The following is a 20,392-nucleotide window of genomic DNA, read 5'->3' as shown; positions in this document are numbered from 1 at the left end:
TGATGTTATTTTACATTACATTATAGATCTTCAGGTTACATTATGTTACAGATCTTCACGTTACGTTATGTTACATTACATTATTGATTTTGATGTTATGCTATGCTACATTACGTTATGGATCTTCACGTTACGTTACATAATTGATCTTGATGTTATGCAATGCTACATTACGTTATGGATCTTCACATTACATTATGTTACGTTACATTATTGATCTTGATGTTATGCAATGTTACGTTATGGATCTTCACGTTACATAAAGTTACATAATTTATCTTGATATTATGCTGTGTTTCATTATGGATCTTGATGTTATTCTACGTGATGGATCTTCACGTTACATTACATTACATTGAGTTACATTATGTTACCTTACGTTACTTTACATTTTATGATGTTACAGTACGTTCGTTGTTATTTGACATTACTTGTCTTGATGTTATCTTACATTATGTTGTTACATTCCATTTTGTGATGTTACATTATGTAATGCTACACTACACTGCGTTCCGTTATGTTCTGTTACATTATGTTTGGTTACATTATGTAATGCTACACTACATTGCGTTCCGTTATGTTCCGTTCCGTTATGTTTGGTTACATTATGTAATGCTACACTACACTGCGTTCCGTTATGTTCTGTTACATTATGTTTGGTTACATTATGTAATGCTACACTACATTGCGTTCCGTTATGTTCTGTTATATTATGTTTGGTTACATTATGTAATGCTACACTACACTGCGTTCCGTTATGTTCTGTTACGTTATGTTCGGTTACATTATGTAATGCTACACTACACTGCGTTCCGTTATGTTCTGTTACGTTATGTTCGGTTACATTATGTAATGCTACACTACATTGCGTTCCGTTATGTTCCGTTCCGTTATGTTTGGTTACATTATGTAATGCTACACTACATTGCGTTCCGTTATGTTCTGTTACGTTATGTTCGGTTACATTATGTAATGCTACGCTACATTGCGTTCCGTTATGTTCCGTTCCGTTATGTTTGGTTACATTATGTAATGCTACACTACATTGCGTTCCGTTATGTTCTGTTACGTTATGTTTGGTTACATTATGTAATGCTACACTACATTGCGTTCCGTTATGTTCTGTTACGTTATGTTCGGTTACATTATGTAATGCTACGCTACATTGCGTTCCGTTATGTTCCGTTCCGTTATGTTTGGTTACATTATGTAATGCTACACTACATTGCGTTCCGTTATGTTCTGTTACATTATGTTTGGTTACATTATGTAATGCTACACTACATTGCGTTCCGTTATGTTCCGTTCCGTTATGTTTGGTTACATTATGTAATGCTACACTACATTGCGTTCCGTTATGTTCCGTTCCGTTATGTTTGGTTACATTATGTAATGCTACACTACATTGCGTTCCGTTATGTTCCGTTCCGTTATGTTTGGTTACATTATGTAATGCTACACTACATTGCGTTCCGTTATGTTCCGTTCCGTTATGTTTGGTTACATTATGTAATGCTACACTACATTGCGTTCCGTTATGTTCTGTTACATTATGTTTGGTTACATTATGTAATGCTACACTACATTGCGTTCCGTTATGTTCTGTTACATTATGTTTGGTTACATTATGTAATGCTACACTACATTTCGTTCCGTTATGTTCTGTTACGTTATGTTCGGTTACATTATGTAATGCTACACTACATTGCGTTCCGTTATGTTCCGTTCCGTTATGTTCAGTTACATTATGTTCTGTTACGTTATGTTCGGTTACATTATGTAATGCTACGCTACATTGCGTTCCGTTATGTTCCGTTCCGTTATGTTTGGTTACATTATGTAATGCTACACTACATTGCGTTCCGTTATGTTCCGTTCCGTTATGTTTGGTTACATTATGTAATGCTACACTACATTGCGTTCCGTTATGTTCTGTTACATTATGTTTGGTTACATTATGTAATGCTACACTACATTGCGTTCCGTTATGTTCTGTTACATTATGTTTGGTTACATTATGTAATGCTACACTACATTTCGTTCCGTTATGTTCTGTTACGTTATGTTCGGTTACATTATGTAATGCTACACTACATTGCGTTCCGTTATGTTCCGTTCCGTTATGTTCAGTTACATTATGTTCTGTTACGTTATGTTCGGTTACATTATGTAATGCTACGCTACATTGCGTTCCGTTATGTTCCGTTCTGTTATGTTCCGTTCCGTTATGTTTGGTTACATTATGTAATGCTACACTACATTGCGTTCCGTTATGTTCTGTTACATTATGTTTGGTTACATTATGTAATGCTACACTACATTGCGTTCCGTTATGTTCTGTTACGTTATGTTCGGTTACATTATGTAATGCTACGCTACATTGCGTTCCGTTATGTTCCGTTCCGTTATGTTTGGTTACATTATGTAATGCTACACTACATTGCGTTCCGTTATGTTCTGTTACATTATGTTTGGTTACATTATGTAATGCTACACTACATTGCGTTCCGTTATGTTCCGTTCCGTTATGTTTGGTTACATTATGTAATGCTACACTACATTGCGTTCCGTTATGTTCTGTTCCGTTATGTTTGGTTACATTATGTAATGCTACACTACATTGCGTTCCGTTATGTTCTGTTCCGTTATGTTTGGTTACATTATGTAATGCTACACTACATTGCGTTCCGTTATGTTCCGTTCCGTTATGTTTGGTTACATTATGTAATGCTACACTACATTGCGTTCCGTTATGTTCTGTTACGTTATGTTCGGTTACATTATGTAATGCTACGCTACATTGCGTTCCGTTATGTTCTGTTCCGTTATGTTTGGTTACATTATGTAATGCTACACTACATTGCGTTCCGTTATGTTCTGTTACATTATGTTTGGTTACATTATGTAATGCTACACTACATTGCGTTCCGTTATGTTCTGTTCCGTTATGTTTGGTTACATTATGTAATGCTACGCTACATTGCGTTCCGTTATGTTCTGTTCCGTTATGTTTGGTTACATTATGTAATGCTACACTACATTTCGTTCCGTTATGTTCTGTTACGTTATGTTCGGTTACATTATGTAATGCTACACTACATTGCGTTCCGTTATGTTCCGTTCCGTTATGTTCAGTTACATTATGTTCTGTTACGTTATGTTCGGTTACATTATGTAATGCTACGCTACATTGCGTTCCGTTATGTTCCGTTCCGTTATGTTTGGTTACATTATGTAATGCTACGCTACATTGCGTTCCGTTATGTTCTGTTACGTTATGTTCAGTTACATTATGTAATGCTACACTACATTGCGTTCCGTTATGTTCCGTTACGTTATGTTCGGTTACATTATGTAATGCTACGCTACATTGCGTTCCGTTATGTTCCGTTCCGTTATGTTTGGTTACATTATGTAATGCTACACTACATTGCGTTCCGTTATGTTCCGTTCCGTTATGTTTGGTTACATTATGTAATGCTACACTACATTGCGTTCCGTTATGTTCCGTTCCGTTATGTTCAGTTACATTATGTTCTGTTACGTTATGTAATGCTATGCCACATTGTGTTACGTTATGCTAGGTTACATTAAGTTATTGATCTTGACTTTAAGATGATGACGCAGCTTGTCAGGTTATAGGAAATACACAGGGCCTAAACTCCTTTGTCCTGAAGATGTTGGAAAAATGTTACAGCTTCACCTTGTATCGTTACACAGCACTGACACTGGAGACTCCTTCCATACATATCAGTGATTACAGACAATTTTATCTTTTGCTTCTGCCAAATAGATCTCCCTGTGAACAAGCGGTCGCTATAGAAACCATAACCTAGACAGAGTGCATTAAACCTGTGATACTATCAGATATTATCTGCTGCTAAAGAAAACGCATCAGTGTCTAATTCATGTGGAAACTGAAATCTGAAGGTGTGTGTTTCTGTCGCCTCCTCAGGGACGTCGGTGGTGGAGGTGAAAGCGACAGACGCGGACGATCCCACGTACGGAAACAGCGCCAGAGTCGTCTATAGCATCCTGGAAGGCCAGCCGTATTTCTCAGTGGAACCCAAGACAGGTACAAACAGCAAGAACAACGACATCACAGTGGTCAAGAGCGCTAGGTTTGTCAGCGCTAATGTGCTGACAGGGTTCCGCACCTCGCTGCTTCACAACTCAGTCTCCAGAGTCAAGACGACTGAGAGGTTTGGGATAATGGGATAAAATTTACACTGTCTCTAGAGAACCGACGAGGAATAAAGTGGAACAGGGAGAGAGTGTGTGTGTGTGTGTGTGTGTGGTAGAGTCAAGGGTTTTAGGCTTAATTAGGGAAATAAATGAGATAAATAAATTGTTCTTATCATCGTTATTAAGCTCATCACATGCAGTAAAATTTAAAGAACAGTGTTAACTAAACAGCCAATATGCAGCTCAGTGCAAAAGTTTACACACCCTCAAGATAATTACTGACGATAAAAAACCCAGAGTAAAATAGACTGAAATCGAGTTTTTATGTAAATAATGTTTTAAAATAACTGAGTGATGTACACTCGAACACTTCAGTGATTAAAAAAAATAGCAAAATAAAGAGGGAATAAAATAAAAGAAATAAATAAAAGGCAGAACGAAAAATCCCACAAAAAGGGAAATAAAAAAAATGCAAAATAAAGGAAGAAAATTGATTAAAAAAAAATAATAGTAAAATAAATAGCGAACAAAATAAAAGAAAGAAATGCAAAAGAAAACAAAGGCAGAACCAAAAATCCAAAAAAGGAAATAAAAAAATGTGAAAAAGGAAATAAAAAATGCAAAAAAAAGGACAAATAATTGCTTTAAAAAATAGTAAAATTAAGAGGGAATAGAATAAAAGAAATAAATAAAAGGCAGAACCACAAATCCAAAAAATAGGGAAATAAAAAAATGCAAAAAAAGTTTGCTGTATTAATTTATTTTTATTCATCATTTCTATTAATTATATTATATAATATAGATTAAAATCTATTATGTCTATCAGAAGATTTAATTTATAAGAATTTATTTATCTCAGGTTGAAATATAACACATGTAAAGAAAATTCTAATAATTATTTTTTTATTGAGATGCTTAAAACAATTGTGCCGCTCTACTATACGATAAATAAATAAATAAATAAATAAATAAATAAATAAATAAATAAATAAATAAATAAATAAATAAAAAAGAAGAAAAGACAGAGATAGAGAAAAGAGTGAGGCTGTTCTGTGAGCCTCGATTTGGAGCACAGCCTGTGAGAAATGTTTTCAGAGCATCTGCTGTTGTCTGCAATTCTCAGCCGTGAACAGTGACGTGACCCGATGTGTCTCGTGCGTCTGAGCGCGAATCGTATGATGGAGCTTTACTCAGGGTCGCCATGCGTCTGTCTCGCAGGAGCCGCGCGGTGGGAGGAAATAATGCGGTTTGAGCAATGGTGACAGCTCGTACACTCCCACAGTGAAATCTCACAAACACTCCCACGTCTCGGGAAGGAGGTCTCGCTGGACACGGCGGGGAGACAAACAGAAGTGTAAATATGTGGAGGAGTGTGAGTGTGAGGCAGGGAGCTGGCAGGGAAATAACGAGAGGGGAAAAAAATCATCGCTGTGGCTTCAAGAACCGAGGAAGAGACAGGACACAACAACAGGAAGTAATGATACGCTGAGACTCATTATTCTCTAATAAAAAACTGCAGTGCTTTATTCCTTTTCCACCGCAGCTATCTGACGAGGGCTTTATGTATCGCTTCTTAAAGTGAGAAGACAATTTTTATCCTTTTATAATTACATTTCATCTTAAGGAAATGTTCATGAGACAAATTTTATAATCTCATCAGCTTTATCTCTGACACTGGAGACTCCTTCCATAATCATCTCTTATTACTATTATTTTTTGCATATTTTTATATTTTGTTTACTTTTTATATAGTTGGTTAAGTCTTTTTAAGCGTTTAGAATATCTCTGATAATTTTAAGTCACTTCACTTTTATGTTATCTTTTTCTTTATGTTTTTTTCCCCCCATTATTGCTGTAACTATGCAAAATTTCCCAGCTGTGGGACAAATTTATTATATATTATTTTATAGAAAACATCTCCTTACGCAGCATCCACCATCTGACTGGACGACTGTATAACTAAATACGGGCGTGGTTGCTATGGAAACAATATGTATACCAACGAGTACATTTCTGTACATCTCCTTCACACCGCTTAGTTTTACTGTAGCTTCAATTCTGCTGTAGACTGACTTTTTTTTAGACCATCCGTAATTTCTTTTCTACATATTTCTTAATTTAATTTATTTTATTTTAATTTATTGCATTTTATTTTATTTATTGATATTTTTAAGGAGATGGTTCGCAATTAACTGCTAGTTATTTACATATATATGTAATTGTATATAATTGTGTATATGACAAATAGATCCAATCCTGACCAATCAGATTCAAGCGTCATCACGACTGTGCTTTAAATAAATGTAAAGGTTACGATTAAGGACCAGTTCCAACCCTGAGGTTTATAGACTGTGTAGAAATATGGGATTATTTATGATTAATGTGAGTTGAGACCAATTGAGAAGCTTTTTAAAAAATATACACAAAATTAGCAAAGACTTTGGGCTTTTAAATCTTTGGGATATTTGATAAGGGAAAAAAAGATATGAAAATCTTCTTTATTTCAAAATGTGACTAAATTGAGCTGAGGTGAAATCTCAGACAGAAAAGAAAAGTGTGTGTGTGTGTGTGTGTGGTAGAGTCAAGGGTTTTAGGCTTAATTAGGGAAATAAATGCGATAAATAAATTGTTCTTATTGTGTGTGTGTGTGTTTAGCTTCTTAGCTGTTCATTTAGTGGTGAGAAACACAAAAGCGACTCAAAAGCAAAGGCCAAAATCATTTAGAGATAAAAAAAAAAAAGCTGAAGCTCTTGGAAGCCTGACGTCCTTCCAGCAGAGCAGCAGAGCAGCAGAGCTCAGGCTGATTAGCCGGTGGGAATGAGGTCTATTAATGATTATTGACAGGTCCTTCACTCCTGCCAGACCACCTGCAACTGACGGAAAAGCGCAAAGAGAAGAGAAAACAGAAAAGTGTCTGCAGTCATTAAGAGCGTGGCATTGAGGCTGCTGTTTTGATTCACACTTCCAGAGACGGCTGTCTGAACCTGACAATCGTCTCCAGGGTTTGGACACCGTTTCTCAAATATCTGTCAGAGTTTCTCATATCCTGGCTGGCTGTCCTCAACCCGGACCACTTCAGCAACTCTGACTCCGCTTTTTCCTCCTTTTTTTTAAATTTTTGTTTGTTCTCCAAATAAGAATCCTGGCCAATTTCTTCCCATACGTCTCCTACATCTCCCTTAACGCAAACCAGCTAGTGAGCCAAGAAGGCTAATTATCATCCGAGGCTCTCTGAAACTCTTAGCCAAGCACCCAAGGATAGTAGGGATAGATTTGGGATTTGAATCTAGGATCAGACTCTGGGCGGAACTCAAGCGCTTGACGAGCGATCTTTTAAAATGTTCAGCTTCGATCAAAACACCAAACAAAACTCGGCTCTTTCACGCAGTCTAAAAAAAGGCCACAGCTACAGTCGGGATTGGACGGAATTTCATGGACGGAGATGAACGACAGTGCCGCTGTGGTCTACATTTTTGGAGATATTATGTATAGATGTGAGTGAGTGAGCTTTAGAAAATGTTCAGAAGTCGCTTGAAGGATTTTTATTCATGACTGATTTTCGTTTGTTTTGGTTATTTTTCATGAGGCTTGGCGTCGGAGGTGATTTCAGCTGACAGGCTTGAGCCAGGTTTATGCCTGTTCAGATTTCTGTAGGATTTTATTCAGCTTTGAACCAAACCCGATAGGTCTATAGTCAGCGCCGCAGTGGATTTTGACAGGTTGGGTTTAAGTTTCAACAGATATTTTAGCATTTGTTATGGACAGAATGTAAAATGCCATGTTTTTCAGCGGTCTGATCTCAGACTATTGTCAGTTTTAGACCACTTTTTTCTCCTAATGCTGGAAATGTAATAGATTTATTTGGGTTTTTTTTTAAATATCCAGTTTTGAACAGAATATTTTGTCATTTTTGAGTAAATCTGTAGTCTAAAATCTGTTGTCTACAGTTAATTAAAATCAAATGTTTCTCAGTCAGTCAGGGTTGCTCTGATTTGTGTAGAATTTTATTCGGTTTTAAACAGAATTTGATGGGTCTGTCGTCGGCTTTGGACAGAGTATTGGTCGGGTTTTACACTATTTACACTAAGGCTAAAAGAATTTAAATGAGGTAAAGGTTAAAGAATACGGTAAAGGATTAGAAATGAGGTAAAAGAATAAAAATAAGGTAAAGGGGTAAACATTCGGTAAAGAAATCAAAAATGAGGTAAATTAATAAAAATGAGGTAAAAGAATAAAAATGAGCTAAAAGAATACAAATAAGGTAGAGGAATAGAAATGAGCTTAAAAAATAAAATTGAGGTAAAAGAATAGAAAACAGGAAAAGGAATAAAAAAATTAGGTAAAAGAATAAAAATTAAGCTAAAGGGATAAAAAAAATTTGGTAAAGGAATAAAAAATGAGGTAATAGAATACAAATGAGGTAATAGAATACAAATGAGGTAATAGAATACAAATGAGGTAAAATAAAAATAAGGTAAAGGAATAAAAATGAGGTAAAAGAAAAAAATAAGGTAAAGGAATATAAATGAGGTATGGTGATGTATATTGATTAGAACATAGAATGTTATAGATCTCTGTAAAGTCAGACTGTGATCGATTTTTGACAGAATTATTTAAAGCCACAGTTGGTTTTGGATTTTTTTTTCCTCTGTCTTCGATCGAATGTTTCTTGACCTGAATTTTGACAACATTTAAGTGTCAGAACTTTACACTCCCTTATGGGCTTTTTATTTTTCCCTCTGGAGGGAACCGTAAAGTTCAACAAAATGGAGAGCTTTGTGTTGGGGTTCAAGGTAGAAACCTCAGAACCCCTCTTTATCCAGAAGAACTCTTGAGGACCCCATTGTTTTCCTACGACTTCAGACTTCCTGCTGTGGCTGGTACGATGTTCTCAGTCCAGTCAGATGTTGGAGAAAAGCTCTAAGCTCAGATAAAGCTGATCTCTAATGCGATCAGCACTTTAGCAGAGCATCGGCCAGATATGGCGTCCGTCAGCACACTTTATTAGACTCTCTTTTTCAGTGTATAGATTAATTTTAGAGAATTTGTTCCTCCCAGCATGCGGTAGCAGCACAGAGCAAATAGCAGTGTCTATTGATTTGGGTTTAACCGAGCAGTCTAAGCTCAGGACGGATAAAGGGTCGCTTAATGGCAGGGGAATTAGTCATCAGGCAGAAATGCCAAAACCAACAAAGATCAGGAGAGAAAATTAATTCAGGGTCCAGCAAAGACATTAGTAAAGATCATCAAGAGCTATTATTATGATGTGCTTTTCATGAAGGATAAAGCACGACTTTAAAAGAAGATAATCCTGTTTTAATTATGACAAGCCTTCATCCTGCTGGAGATTTACAGACCGTTAGCCATTTAACAGTCCAACCAATATTATTATTTTATTAATATTAATATTATTATTATTATTATTAGTTAACCTTGACTTCCCTGATCAACGTATCTGTTTATGATCATGCAATAATAATGATCTCTTATTTTACAGGTATTGTGAGGACGGCGCTGCCCAACATGGACCGCGAGGCGAGGGATCAGTACTTGCTCGTCATCCAGGCTAAGGACATGGGCGGTCAGATGGGCGGGCTCTCGGGAACCACGTCCGTCACCGTCACCTTAACCGATGTGAACGACAATCCTCCACGATTTTCAAGAAGTACGGTTCTTGCGTTTACACACGTGTGGGAAATGTGCAATTAAAGCATCTGTACATTAAAATCTTCTCTGTTATTAATTAAAAATTTGAAAACATTTTAATTTGTCTCAAGAAACACATAATAACTGCCACACGGGGCTGTGGTGATAAATCCAACACGTCAAATCATTCTGTTTTTCCCAGCGCTGTTAGTTCGCCTAATGTAGCAGGGAGCAGAGGGGAAGACACAGCACAGCAGCCCCATGATAAGAGAAAGCAGAAATAGCATCATCAATAATTTTGTGTGTGTGTGTGTGTGTGTTTGCAGAATCCTATCAGTTCAGCGTGCCTGAGTCGCTGCCTGTGGCTTCCGTGGTGGCCAAGATAAAGGCCTTGGATGCAGACGTGGGCCCCAACGCTGAGATGGAGTACAGAATTATCGAAGGAGACGGCCTCGGGGTTTTCAGGGTCGAGCCAGACAAAGACACTCAGGAAGGAGTCATAACTCTACTGAAAGTAAGTCGCACGGTGGCCGCGTGATCGCGCAGCTCATTGCACACGGGCAATGGAACAATTTTTCAGATTTGGAGTATGAGGAGGAGTAGGAGCAGGAGGAGAAGTAGAAGTACGAGGATATGAGAAGGAGTATATGAGTAGGAGTTTAGGAGTATAGGAGTAGATGTATATGAGTTGGAGAATATGAGTTGGAGTACATGAGTCTGAGTATAGGAGTAGGAGTATATAAGTTGGAGTATAGGAGTTGGAGTATAGGAGTTGGAGTATATAAGTTGGAGTATAGGAGTAGGAGTATATAAGTTGGAGTATAGGAGTAGGAGTATATAAGTTGGAGTATAGGAGTAGGAGTATATAAGTTGGAGTATATAAGTTGGAGTATAGGAGTAGGAGTATATAAGTTGGAGTATAGGAGTAGGAGTATATAAGTAGGAGTATATAAGTTGGAGTATAGGAGTAGGAGTATATAAGTTGGAGTATATAAGTTGGAGTATAGGAGTAGGAGTATATAAGTTGGAGTATAGGAGTAGGAGTATATAAGTTGGAGTATATAAGTTGGAGTATAGGAGTAGGAGTATATAAGTTGGAGTATATAAGTTGGAGTATATAAGTTGGAGTATAGGAGTTGGAGTATAGGAGTAGGAGTATAGGAGTAGGAGTATATAGGTTGCAGTATAGGAGTCGGAGTATAGGAGTTGGAGTATATAAGTTGGAGTATAGGAGTAGGAGTATAGGAGTAGGAGTATATAAGTTGGAGTATAGGAGTCGGAGTATAGGAGTAGGAGTATAGGAGTAGGAGTATAGGAGTTGGAGTATATAAGTTGGAGTATAGGAGTAGGAGTATAGGAGTAGGAGTATAGGAGTAGGAGTATAGGAGTTGGAGTATAGGAGTAGGAGTATAGGAGTAGGAGTATAGGAGTAGGAGTATAGGAGTAGGAGTATAGGAGTTGGAGTATATAAGTTGGAGTATAGGAGTAGGAGTATAGGAGTAGGAGTATAGGAGTTGGAGTATATAAGTTGGAGTATAGGAGTAGGAGTATAGGAGTAGGAGTATAGGAGTTGGAGTATAGGAGTCGGAGTATAGGAGTTGGAGTATATAAGTTGGAGTATAGGAGTAGGAGTATAGGAGTAGGAGTATAGGAGTAGGAGTATAGGAGTAGGAGTATAGGAGTTGGAGTATATAAGTTGGAGTATAGGAGTCGGAGTATAGGAGTTGGAGTATAGGAGTAGGAGTATAGGAGTTGGAGTATATAAGTTGGAGTATAGGAGTCGGAGTATAGGAGTTGGAGTATAGGAGTAGGAGTATAGGAGTTGGAGTATATAAGTTGGAGTATAGGAGTCGGAGTATAGGAGTTGGAGTATAGGAGTTGGAGTATAGGAGTAGGAGTATAGGAGTTGGAGTATAGGAGTAGGAGTATAGGAGTTGGAGTATATAAGTTGGAGTATAGGAGTCGGAGTATAGGAGTTGGAGTATATAAGTTGGAGTATAAGAGTAGGAGTATAGGAGTAGGAGTATAGAAGTAGGAGTATATAAGTTGGAGTATAGGAGTAGGAGTATAGGAGTAGGAGTATAGGAGTAGGAGTATAGGAGTAGGAGTACAGGAGTAGGAGTATAGGAGTAGGAGTATAGGAGTAGGAGTATAGGAGTTGGAGTATATAAGTTGGAGTATAGGAGTAGGAGTATAGGAGTTGGAGTATATAAGTTGGAGTATAGGAGTAGGAGTATAGGAGTAGGAGTATATAAGTTGGAGTATAGGAGTCGGAGTATAGGAGTAGGAGTATAGAAGTTGGAGTATATAAGTTGGAGTATAGGAGTAGGAGTATAGGAGTTGGAGTATAGGAGTAGGAGTATAGGAGTCGGAGTATAGGAGTTGGAGTATAGGAGTAGGAGTATATAAGTTGGAGTATAGGAGTAGGAGTATAGGAGTTGGAGTATATAAGTTGGAGTATAGGAGTAGGAGTATAGGAGTAGGAGTATAGGAGTAGGAGTATATAAGTTGGAGTATAGGAGTAGGAGTATAGGAGTAGGAGTATAGGAGTTGGAGTATAGGAGTAGGAGTATAGGAGTAGGAGTATAGGAGTTGGAGTATAGGAGTTGGAGTATAGGAGTCGGAGTATAGGAGTAGGAGTATAGGAGTTGGAGTATATAAGTTGGAGTATAGGAGTAGGAGTATAGGAGTTGGAGTATAGGAGTAGGAGTATATAAGTTGGAGTATAGGAGTAGGAATATAGGAGTTGGAGTATATAAGTTGGAGTAAAGGAGTTGGAGTATAGGAGTTGGAGTATAGGAGTCGGAGTATAGGAGTTGGAGTATATAAGTTGGAGTATAGGAGTAGGAGTATATAAGTTGGAGTATAGGAGTAGGAGTATAGGAGTAGGAGTATAGGAGTTGGAGTATAGGAGTTGGAGTATAGGAGTCGGAGTATAGGAGTTGGAGTATATAAGTTGGAGTATAGGAGTAGGAGTATAGGAGTAGGAGTATAGGAGTTGGAGTATAGGAGTCGGAGTATAGGAGTTGGAGTATATAAGTTGGAGTATAGGAGTAGGAGTATATAAGTTGGAGTATAGGAGTCGGAGTATAGGAGTAGGAGTATAGGAGTTGGAGTATATAAGTTGGAGTATAGGAGTAGGAGTATAGGAGTTGGAGTATAGGAGTAGGAGTATATAAGTTGGAGTATAGGAGTAGGAATATAGGAGTTGGAGTATATAAGTTGGAGTAAAGGAGTTGGAGTATAGGAGTTGGAGTATAGGAGTCGGAGTATAGGAGTTGGAGTATATAAGTTGGAGTATAGGAGTAGGAGTATAGGAGTTGGAGTATATAAGTTGGAGTATAGGAGTAGGAGTATAGGAGTAGGAGTATAGGAGTAGGAGTATAGGAGTTGGAGTATAGGAGTAGGAGTATAGGAGTTGGAGTATATAAGTTGGAGTATAGGAGTCGGAGTATAGGAGTAGGAGTATAGGAGTTGGAGTATAGGAGTTGGAGTATAGGAGTCGGAGTATAGGAGTTGGAGTATATAAGTTGGAGTATAGGAGTAGGAGTATATAAGTTGGAGTATAGGAGTAGGAGTATAGGAGTAGGAGTATAGGAGTTGGAGTATAGGAGTTGGAGTATAGGAGTAGGAGTATAGGAGTTGGAGTATATAAGTTGGAGTATAGGAGTAGGAGTATAGGAGTAGGAGTATAGGAGTTGGAGTATAGGAGTCGGAGTATAGGAGTTGGAGTATATAAGTTGGAGTATAGGAGTAGGAGTATATAAGTTGGAGTATAGGAGTCGGAGTATAGGAGTAGGAGTATAGGAGTTGGAGTATATAAGTTGGAGTATAGGAGTAGGAGTATAGGAGTTGGAGTATATAAGTTGGAGTATAGGAGTAGGAATATAGGAGTTGGAGTATATAAGTTGGAGTATAGGAGTCGGAGTATAGGAGTTGGAGTATATAAGTTGGAGTATAGGAATAGGAGTATAGGAGTAGGAGTATATGAGTTGGAGTATAGGAGTCGGAGTATAGGAGTCGGAGTATAGGAGTTGGAGTATATAAGTTGGAGTATAGGAGTAGGAGTATATAAGTTGGAGTATAGGAGTCGGAGTATAGGAGTTGGAGTATATAAGTTGGAGTATAGGAGTAGGAGTATATAAGTTGGAGTATAGGAGTCGGAGTATAGGAGTAGGAGTATAGGAGTTGGAGTATAGGAGTTGGAGTATAGGAGTCGGAGTATAGGAGTTGGAGTATATAAGTTGGAGTATAGGAGTTGGAGTATAGGAGTCGGAGTATAGGAGTAGGAGTATAGGAGTTGGAGTATATAAGTTGGAGTATAGGAGTAGGAGTATAGGAGTTGGAGTATATAAGTTGGAGTATAGGAGTAGGAGTATAGGAGTAGGAGTATAGGAGTAGGAGTATAGGAGTAGGAGTATATAAGTTGGAGTATAGGAGTAGGAGTATAGGAGTAGGAGTATAGGAGTTGGAGTATAGGAGTTGGAGTATAGGAGTAGGAGTATAGGAGTAGGAGTATATAAGTTGTAGTATAGGAGTAGGAGTATAGGAGTTGGAGTATAGGAGTTGGAGTATAGGAGTAGGAGTATATAAGTTGTAGTATAGGAGTAGGAGTATATAAGTTGGAGTAAAGGAGTTGGAGTATAGGAGTTGGAGTATAGGAGTAGGAGTATATAAGTTGTAGTATAGGAGTAGGAGTATAGGAGTTGGAGTATAGGAGTTGGAGTATAGGAGTAGGAGTATAGGAGTTGGAGTATAGGAGTAGGAGTATATAAGTTGGAGTATAGGAGTTGGAGTATAGGAGTTGGAGTATAGGAGTTGGAGTATAGGAGTAGGAGTATATATGTTGGAGTATAGGAGTAGGAGTATAGGAGTTGGAGTATAGGAGTAGGAGTATAGGAGTTGGAGTATAGGAGTAGGAGTATATAAGTTGGAGTATAGGAGTAGGAGTATAGGAGTAGGAGTATAGGAGTTGGAGTATATAAGTTGGAGTATAGGAGTAGGAGTATAGGAGTTGGAGTATAGGAGTAGGAGTATAGGAGTAGGAGTATAGGAGTAGGAGTATAGGAGTAGGAGTATAGGAGTTGGAGTATATAAGTTGGAGTATAGGAGTAGGAGTATAGGAGTTGGAGTATAGGAGTTGGAGTATAGGAGTTGGAGTATATAAGTTGGAGTATAGGAGTAGGAGTATATAAGTTGGAGTATAGGAGTTGGAGTATAGGAGTTGGAGTATAGGAGTAGGAGTATATAAGTTGGAGTATAGGAGTAGGAGTATAGGAGTAGGAGTATAGGAGTTGGAGTATAGGAGTAGGAGTATAGGAGTAGGAGTATAGGAGTAGGAGTACAGGAGTAGGAGTATATAAGTTGGAGTATAGGAGTAGGAGTATAGGAGTAGGAGTATAGGAGTTGGAGTATAGGAGTAGGAGTATATATGTTGGAGTATAGGAGTAGGAGTATAGGAGTTGGAGTATAGGAGTAGGAGTATAGGAGTTGGAGTATAGGAGTAGGAGTATATAAGTTGGAGTATAGGAGTAGGAGTATAGGAGTAGGAGTATAGGAGTTGGAGTATATCAGTTGGAGTATAGGAGTAGGAGTATAGGAGTTGGAGTATAGGAGTAGGAGTATATAAGTTGGAGTATAGGAGTAGGAGTATAGGAGTAGGAGTATAGGAGTTGGAGTATATAAGTTGGAGTATAGGAGTAGGAGTATAGGAGTTGGAGTATAGGAGTTGGAGTATAGGAGTTGGAGTATATAAGTTGGAGTATAGGAGTAGGAGTATATAAGTTGGAGTATAGGAGTTGGAGTATAGGAGTTGGAGTATAGGAGTAGGAGTATATAAGTTGGAGTATATGAGTAGGAGTATAGGAGTAGGAGTATAGGAGTTGGAGTATAGGAGTTGGAGTATAGGAGTAGGAGTATAGGAGTAGGAGTACAGGAGTAGGAGTATATAAGTTGGAGTATAGGAGTAGGAGTATAGGAGTAGGAGTATAGGAGTTGGAGTATAGGAGTAGGAGTATAGGAGTTGGAGTATAGGAGTTGGAGCATATAAGTTGGAGTATAGGAGTTGGAGTATAGGAGTAGGAGTATAGGAGTAGGAGGTTAGGAGTAGGAGTATAGGAGTTGGAGTATAGGAGTTGGAGTATATAAGTTGGAGTATAGGAGTTGGAGTATAGGAGTAGGAGTATAGGAGTTGGAGTATAGGAGTAGGAGTATATAAGTTGGAGTATAGGAGTAGGAGTATAGGAGTAGGAGTATAGGAGTTGGAGTATATAAGTTGGAGTATAGGAGTTGGAGTATAGGAGTAGGAGTATAGGAGTAGGAGTATATAAGTTGGAGTATAGGAGTTGGAGTACAGGAGTAGGAGTATATAAGTTGGAGTATAGGAGTAGGAGTATAGGAGTTGGAGTATAGGAGTAGGAGTATAGGAGTAGGAGTATAGGAGTAGGTGTATAGGAGTTGGAGTATAGGAGTTGGAGTATAGGAGTTGGAGTATAGGAGTAGGAGTATATAAGTTGGAGTATAGGAGTAGGAGTATATAAGTTGGAGTATAGGAGTTGGAGTATAGGAGTAGGAGTATATAAGTTGGAGTATAGGAGTTGGAGTAAAGGAGTTGGAGTATAGGAGTATGAGTATATAAGTTGGAGTAAAGGAGTTGGAGTATAGGAGTTGGAGTATAGGAGTAGGAGTATAGGAGTAGGAGTAAAGGAGTTGGAGTATAGGAGTAGGAGTATATAAGTTGGAATAAAGGAGTTGGAGTATAGGAGTTGGAGTATAGGAGTAGGAGTATATAAGTTGGAATAAAGGAGTTGGAGTATAGGAGTTGGAGTATAGGAGTAGGAGTATAGGAGTTGGAGTAAAGAGTTGGAGTATATAAGTTGTAGTATAGGAGTAGGAGTAAAGGAGTTGGAGTATAGGAGTTGGAGTATAGGAGTAGGAGTAAAGGAGTTGGAGTATAGGAGTTGGAGTATAGGAGTAGGAGTATAGGAGTAGGAGTATATAAGTTGGAGTAAAGGAGTTGGAGTATAGGAGTTGGAGTATAGGAGTAGGAGTATAGGAGTTGGAGTATAGGAGTAGGAGTAAAGAGTTGGAGTATATAAGTTGGAGTATAGGAGTAGGAGTAAAGGAGTTGGAGTATAGGAGTTGGAGTATAGGAGTTGGAGTATAGGAGTTGGAGTATAGGAGTAGGAGTATAGGAGTTGGAGTATAGGAGTAGGAGTAAAGAGTTGGAGTATATAAGTTGGAGTATAGGAGTAGGAGTAAAGGAGTTGGAGTATAGGAGTTGGAGTATAGGAGTTGGAGTAAAGGAGTTGGAGTATAGGAGTTGGAGTATAGGAGTTGGAGTATAGGAGTAGGAGTATAGGAGTAGGAGTATAGGAGTAGGAGTAAAGGAGTTGGAGTATAGGAGTTGGAGTATAGGAGTAGGAGTATAGGAGTTGGAGTATAGGAGTAGGAGTAAAGAGTTGGAGTATATAAGTTGGAGTATAGGAGTAGGAGTAAAGGAGTTGGAGTATAGGAGTTGGAGTATAGGAGTTGGAGTATAGGAGTAGGAGTAAAGGAGTTGGAGTATAGGAGTTGGAGTATAGGAGTAGGAGTATAGGAGTAGGAGTATATAAGTTGGAGTAAAGGAGTTGGAGTATAGGAGTTGGAGTATAGGAGTAGGAGTATAGGAGTTGGAGTATAGGAGTAGGAGTAAAGAGTTGGAGTATATAAGTTGGAGTATAGGAGTAGGAGTATAGGAGTTGGAGTATAGGAGTAGGAGTAAAGGAGTTGGAGTATAGGAGTTGGAGTATAGGAGTAGGAGTATAGGAGTAGGAGTATATTAGTAGGTGTAGAGTAGGATTATATGAGTAGAAGTACGAACACACCATATGCCGTAATTATGACTTTCCCACTGGTAAATACGAATTTCCCAGGAAGACTTGAACACATAGTGAGTCGATGTTGCTAACCCCCTTGTAACCGCGACCGACCCGAAGCTTAGTGACGTTAAAAACTCTCACGATTGAATGTTGATTAGTGTCGATCTAGGCGAGTATCTCAGTGCTCAATGCTCACTGGAGTGTGTTGGTTTTATTTTCAGGTTTTTAGTCGTACGCTGCTTCACTGCTCCATGTTTCACGGTCCATGATCGGCGCCGACCATACTGCTGAAGTTTCTCATGATCTTTGCCGAAAGTCAGTGTCAGTAATCAGGATGAAATATGTTCAGATGTCCTGCATACGCTAGAGTAACGGCACATCAACGGATCTCATTCCTGCACTAATTCCGCCATCTGATTCCAGGATATTTGTGGAATTACGGTTGATATTCGGCTCGAAATACAGAATCCTGCAGCTAGGAGTTAACAGGAATAGCAGGAGCAGAGAGACTGGTGGAATTAGCAGAATTAGAGGGAATCATATCCCCAGATAAATTCTGAAGGTTAATCCGAGCGTACAGATGCCGCTGCTGCAGAGTATTTGTGAGGATCAGCGGCCAAATAAGTCCCCTGTGGCCTTGAGCCGCTGATAAAGTCATCAGCTGTGAGGTGAGGTGAGGTGAGGAACGCTGCTCTGGGTTTCTACACTAAACCTCAATTAACCTTAACGGGACGAAATTCCAGGGTGTCTCCAAATCAAGCGAGAGAATTATGAGGAATGAGACAGCAGGATAATTAGCAAGGTGGAATTATGAGGAATGAGACAGAGGGATAATTAGCAAGCTGGAGTTTGTGGAGATTTGTACGGAATATGGAAAGCGTGGGATGGGTAGCTACGGAGGTTTAGGGATAAGAAGATGATAAGAGCGTAAAGTGAAGCAGAGCGAATCAATCCAGTGTGTAATTGTTGGTGAAGTTTGGTGTAAGGAAACTTCCAAGGAAGGAGTCTCCAGTTCCAGAGTTAAAGCTGTATTTTACCTTTAATTCATACAATAATCTTCTTATCTTTAATATTGTGAAGTAAAATAAAGAGAAGGCGGTGAGGGTTTTTAACACAAGTGAGAACTACCATAATGATGATGATGATGTGACGGTGATGATGAAGATTATGATTTGATGATGATGATGATAATGTGACTGTGATGATGAAGATTATGATGTGATGATGATGCAGCTGTGACAATGATGATGATGATGTGACGGTGATGCTGATGAAGATGTGAATGTGATGATGATGATGAAGATTATGATGATGATGATGTGACTGTGATATTAGTGATGCTGCTGATGATAATGATGCATCTGTGATGATGATGATGATGTGAATGTAATAATGGGGATGATGATGATGAGGATGATAATGATTAAGATGATGATGATGTGACGTAATGGTGATGATGTGACTGTATATATATATATATATATATATATGTATGTATATATAAATAATTGTTAGTGTTGAATTTCTTAGGTCTGTGAGGAAGCCTGAATTGCAGAGATGTTGGGTTTGTTAGAGGTCAAGGTTAATTGAAAGGAGTTTGTGACACATCTGGAATACGAGGCTGCTCTCATTGTGGATTTGGGAATCTGAGGTTCTTCTGCACGCTTCGACTCGTTCTGACTGCTTTCTGTTTCTGAAGGTAAAAAAGCACACAGCAGATTAATGACAGAGAGATCAGGACTCGGCGGAGGACACGCCATCTGCTGCAGAGCTCCTTGTTCTCCTGCTGGAAAATGAATAATAAGGAATGTAAAATCTGCTCTTTTCCACTGACGTGCTGCTGCAGACGACACGATGCTGATTCCATTTCAGCTCAGGTCTTCTGTTTCTGCACACAAGATTCCTTTCCCATACTGGAACATTCAGCTTCTTCTTCTTTACCTTGAAAAACTTCCATTACATACATTGTGAATAATAATAATAATAATAATAACAACAATAATAATAACTAGACATGTACATTTCCTGAAGAAAATGTGAGTGGTGCTTGCCTTGGCAAAACTCCTGATGATACTTATGATGATAATGATGATGAAGATGATGTGACAGTGATGATGATCGTGATGATGATGTGACTGTCGACGGTGATGGTGATGATGATGAAGATGATGTGACAGTGATGATCGTGATGATGTGACTGTCAACGGTGATGATGGTGATGATGGTTGTGATGGTTGTGATGATGGTTGTGATAATGGTGATAATGATTTGACAGTGATGATGGTGATGATGATGTGAGTGTGATGATTATGATGAAGATGTTACTGTGATGGTGATGAGGGTGATGATGTGAGTGTGACGACGGTGATGATGATGTTGATGATGATTTGACGATGATGATTATGATGAGGATGATGATGTGAGTGTGACGATGGTGATGATGATGTTGATGATGATTTGACGATGATGATTATGATGAGGATGATGATGTGAGTGTGACGATGGTGATGATGATGTTGATGATGATTTGACGATGATGATTATGATGAGGATGATGATGTGAGTGTGACGATGGTGATGATGATGTTGATGATTTGACGATGATGATTATGATGAGGATGATGATGTGAGTGTGACGATGGTGATGATGATGTTGATGATGATTTGACGATGATGATTATGATGAGGATGATGATGTGAGT

The 20,392-nt window shown here is 38.5% G+C and overlaps 1 protein-coding gene across 1 annotated transcript in view; it reads left to right on the top strand.

The window, feature by feature from the left end:
• cdh7a (cadherin 7a) overlaps window positions 1-20,392 on the top strand; it is a 105,152-nt gene that overhangs the window by 44,754 nt on the left and 40,006 nt on the right. The window contains exons 4-6 of the mRNA XM_058419012.1: window positions 3,956-4,075; window positions 9,683-9,850; window positions 10,158-10,345. Coding sequence (XP_058274995.1) covers window positions 3,956-4,075; window positions 9,683-9,850; window positions 10,158-10,345 — 476 coding nt within the window. The remainder of the gene's footprint in view (window positions 1-3,955; window positions 4,076-9,682; window positions 9,851-10,157; window positions 10,346-20,392) is intronic.

Source organism: Hemibagrus wyckioides, linkage group LG20 (genome assembly GCF_019097595.1).
Source record: "Hemibagrus wyckioides isolate EC202008001 linkage group LG20, SWU_Hwy_1.0, whole genome shotgun sequence".
NCBI classification, from domain to species: Eukaryota; Metazoa; Chordata; class Actinopteri; order Siluriformes; family Bagridae; genus Hemibagrus; species Hemibagrus wyckioides.
This window is presented reverse-complemented; position numbering and strand designations above follow the sequence as displayed.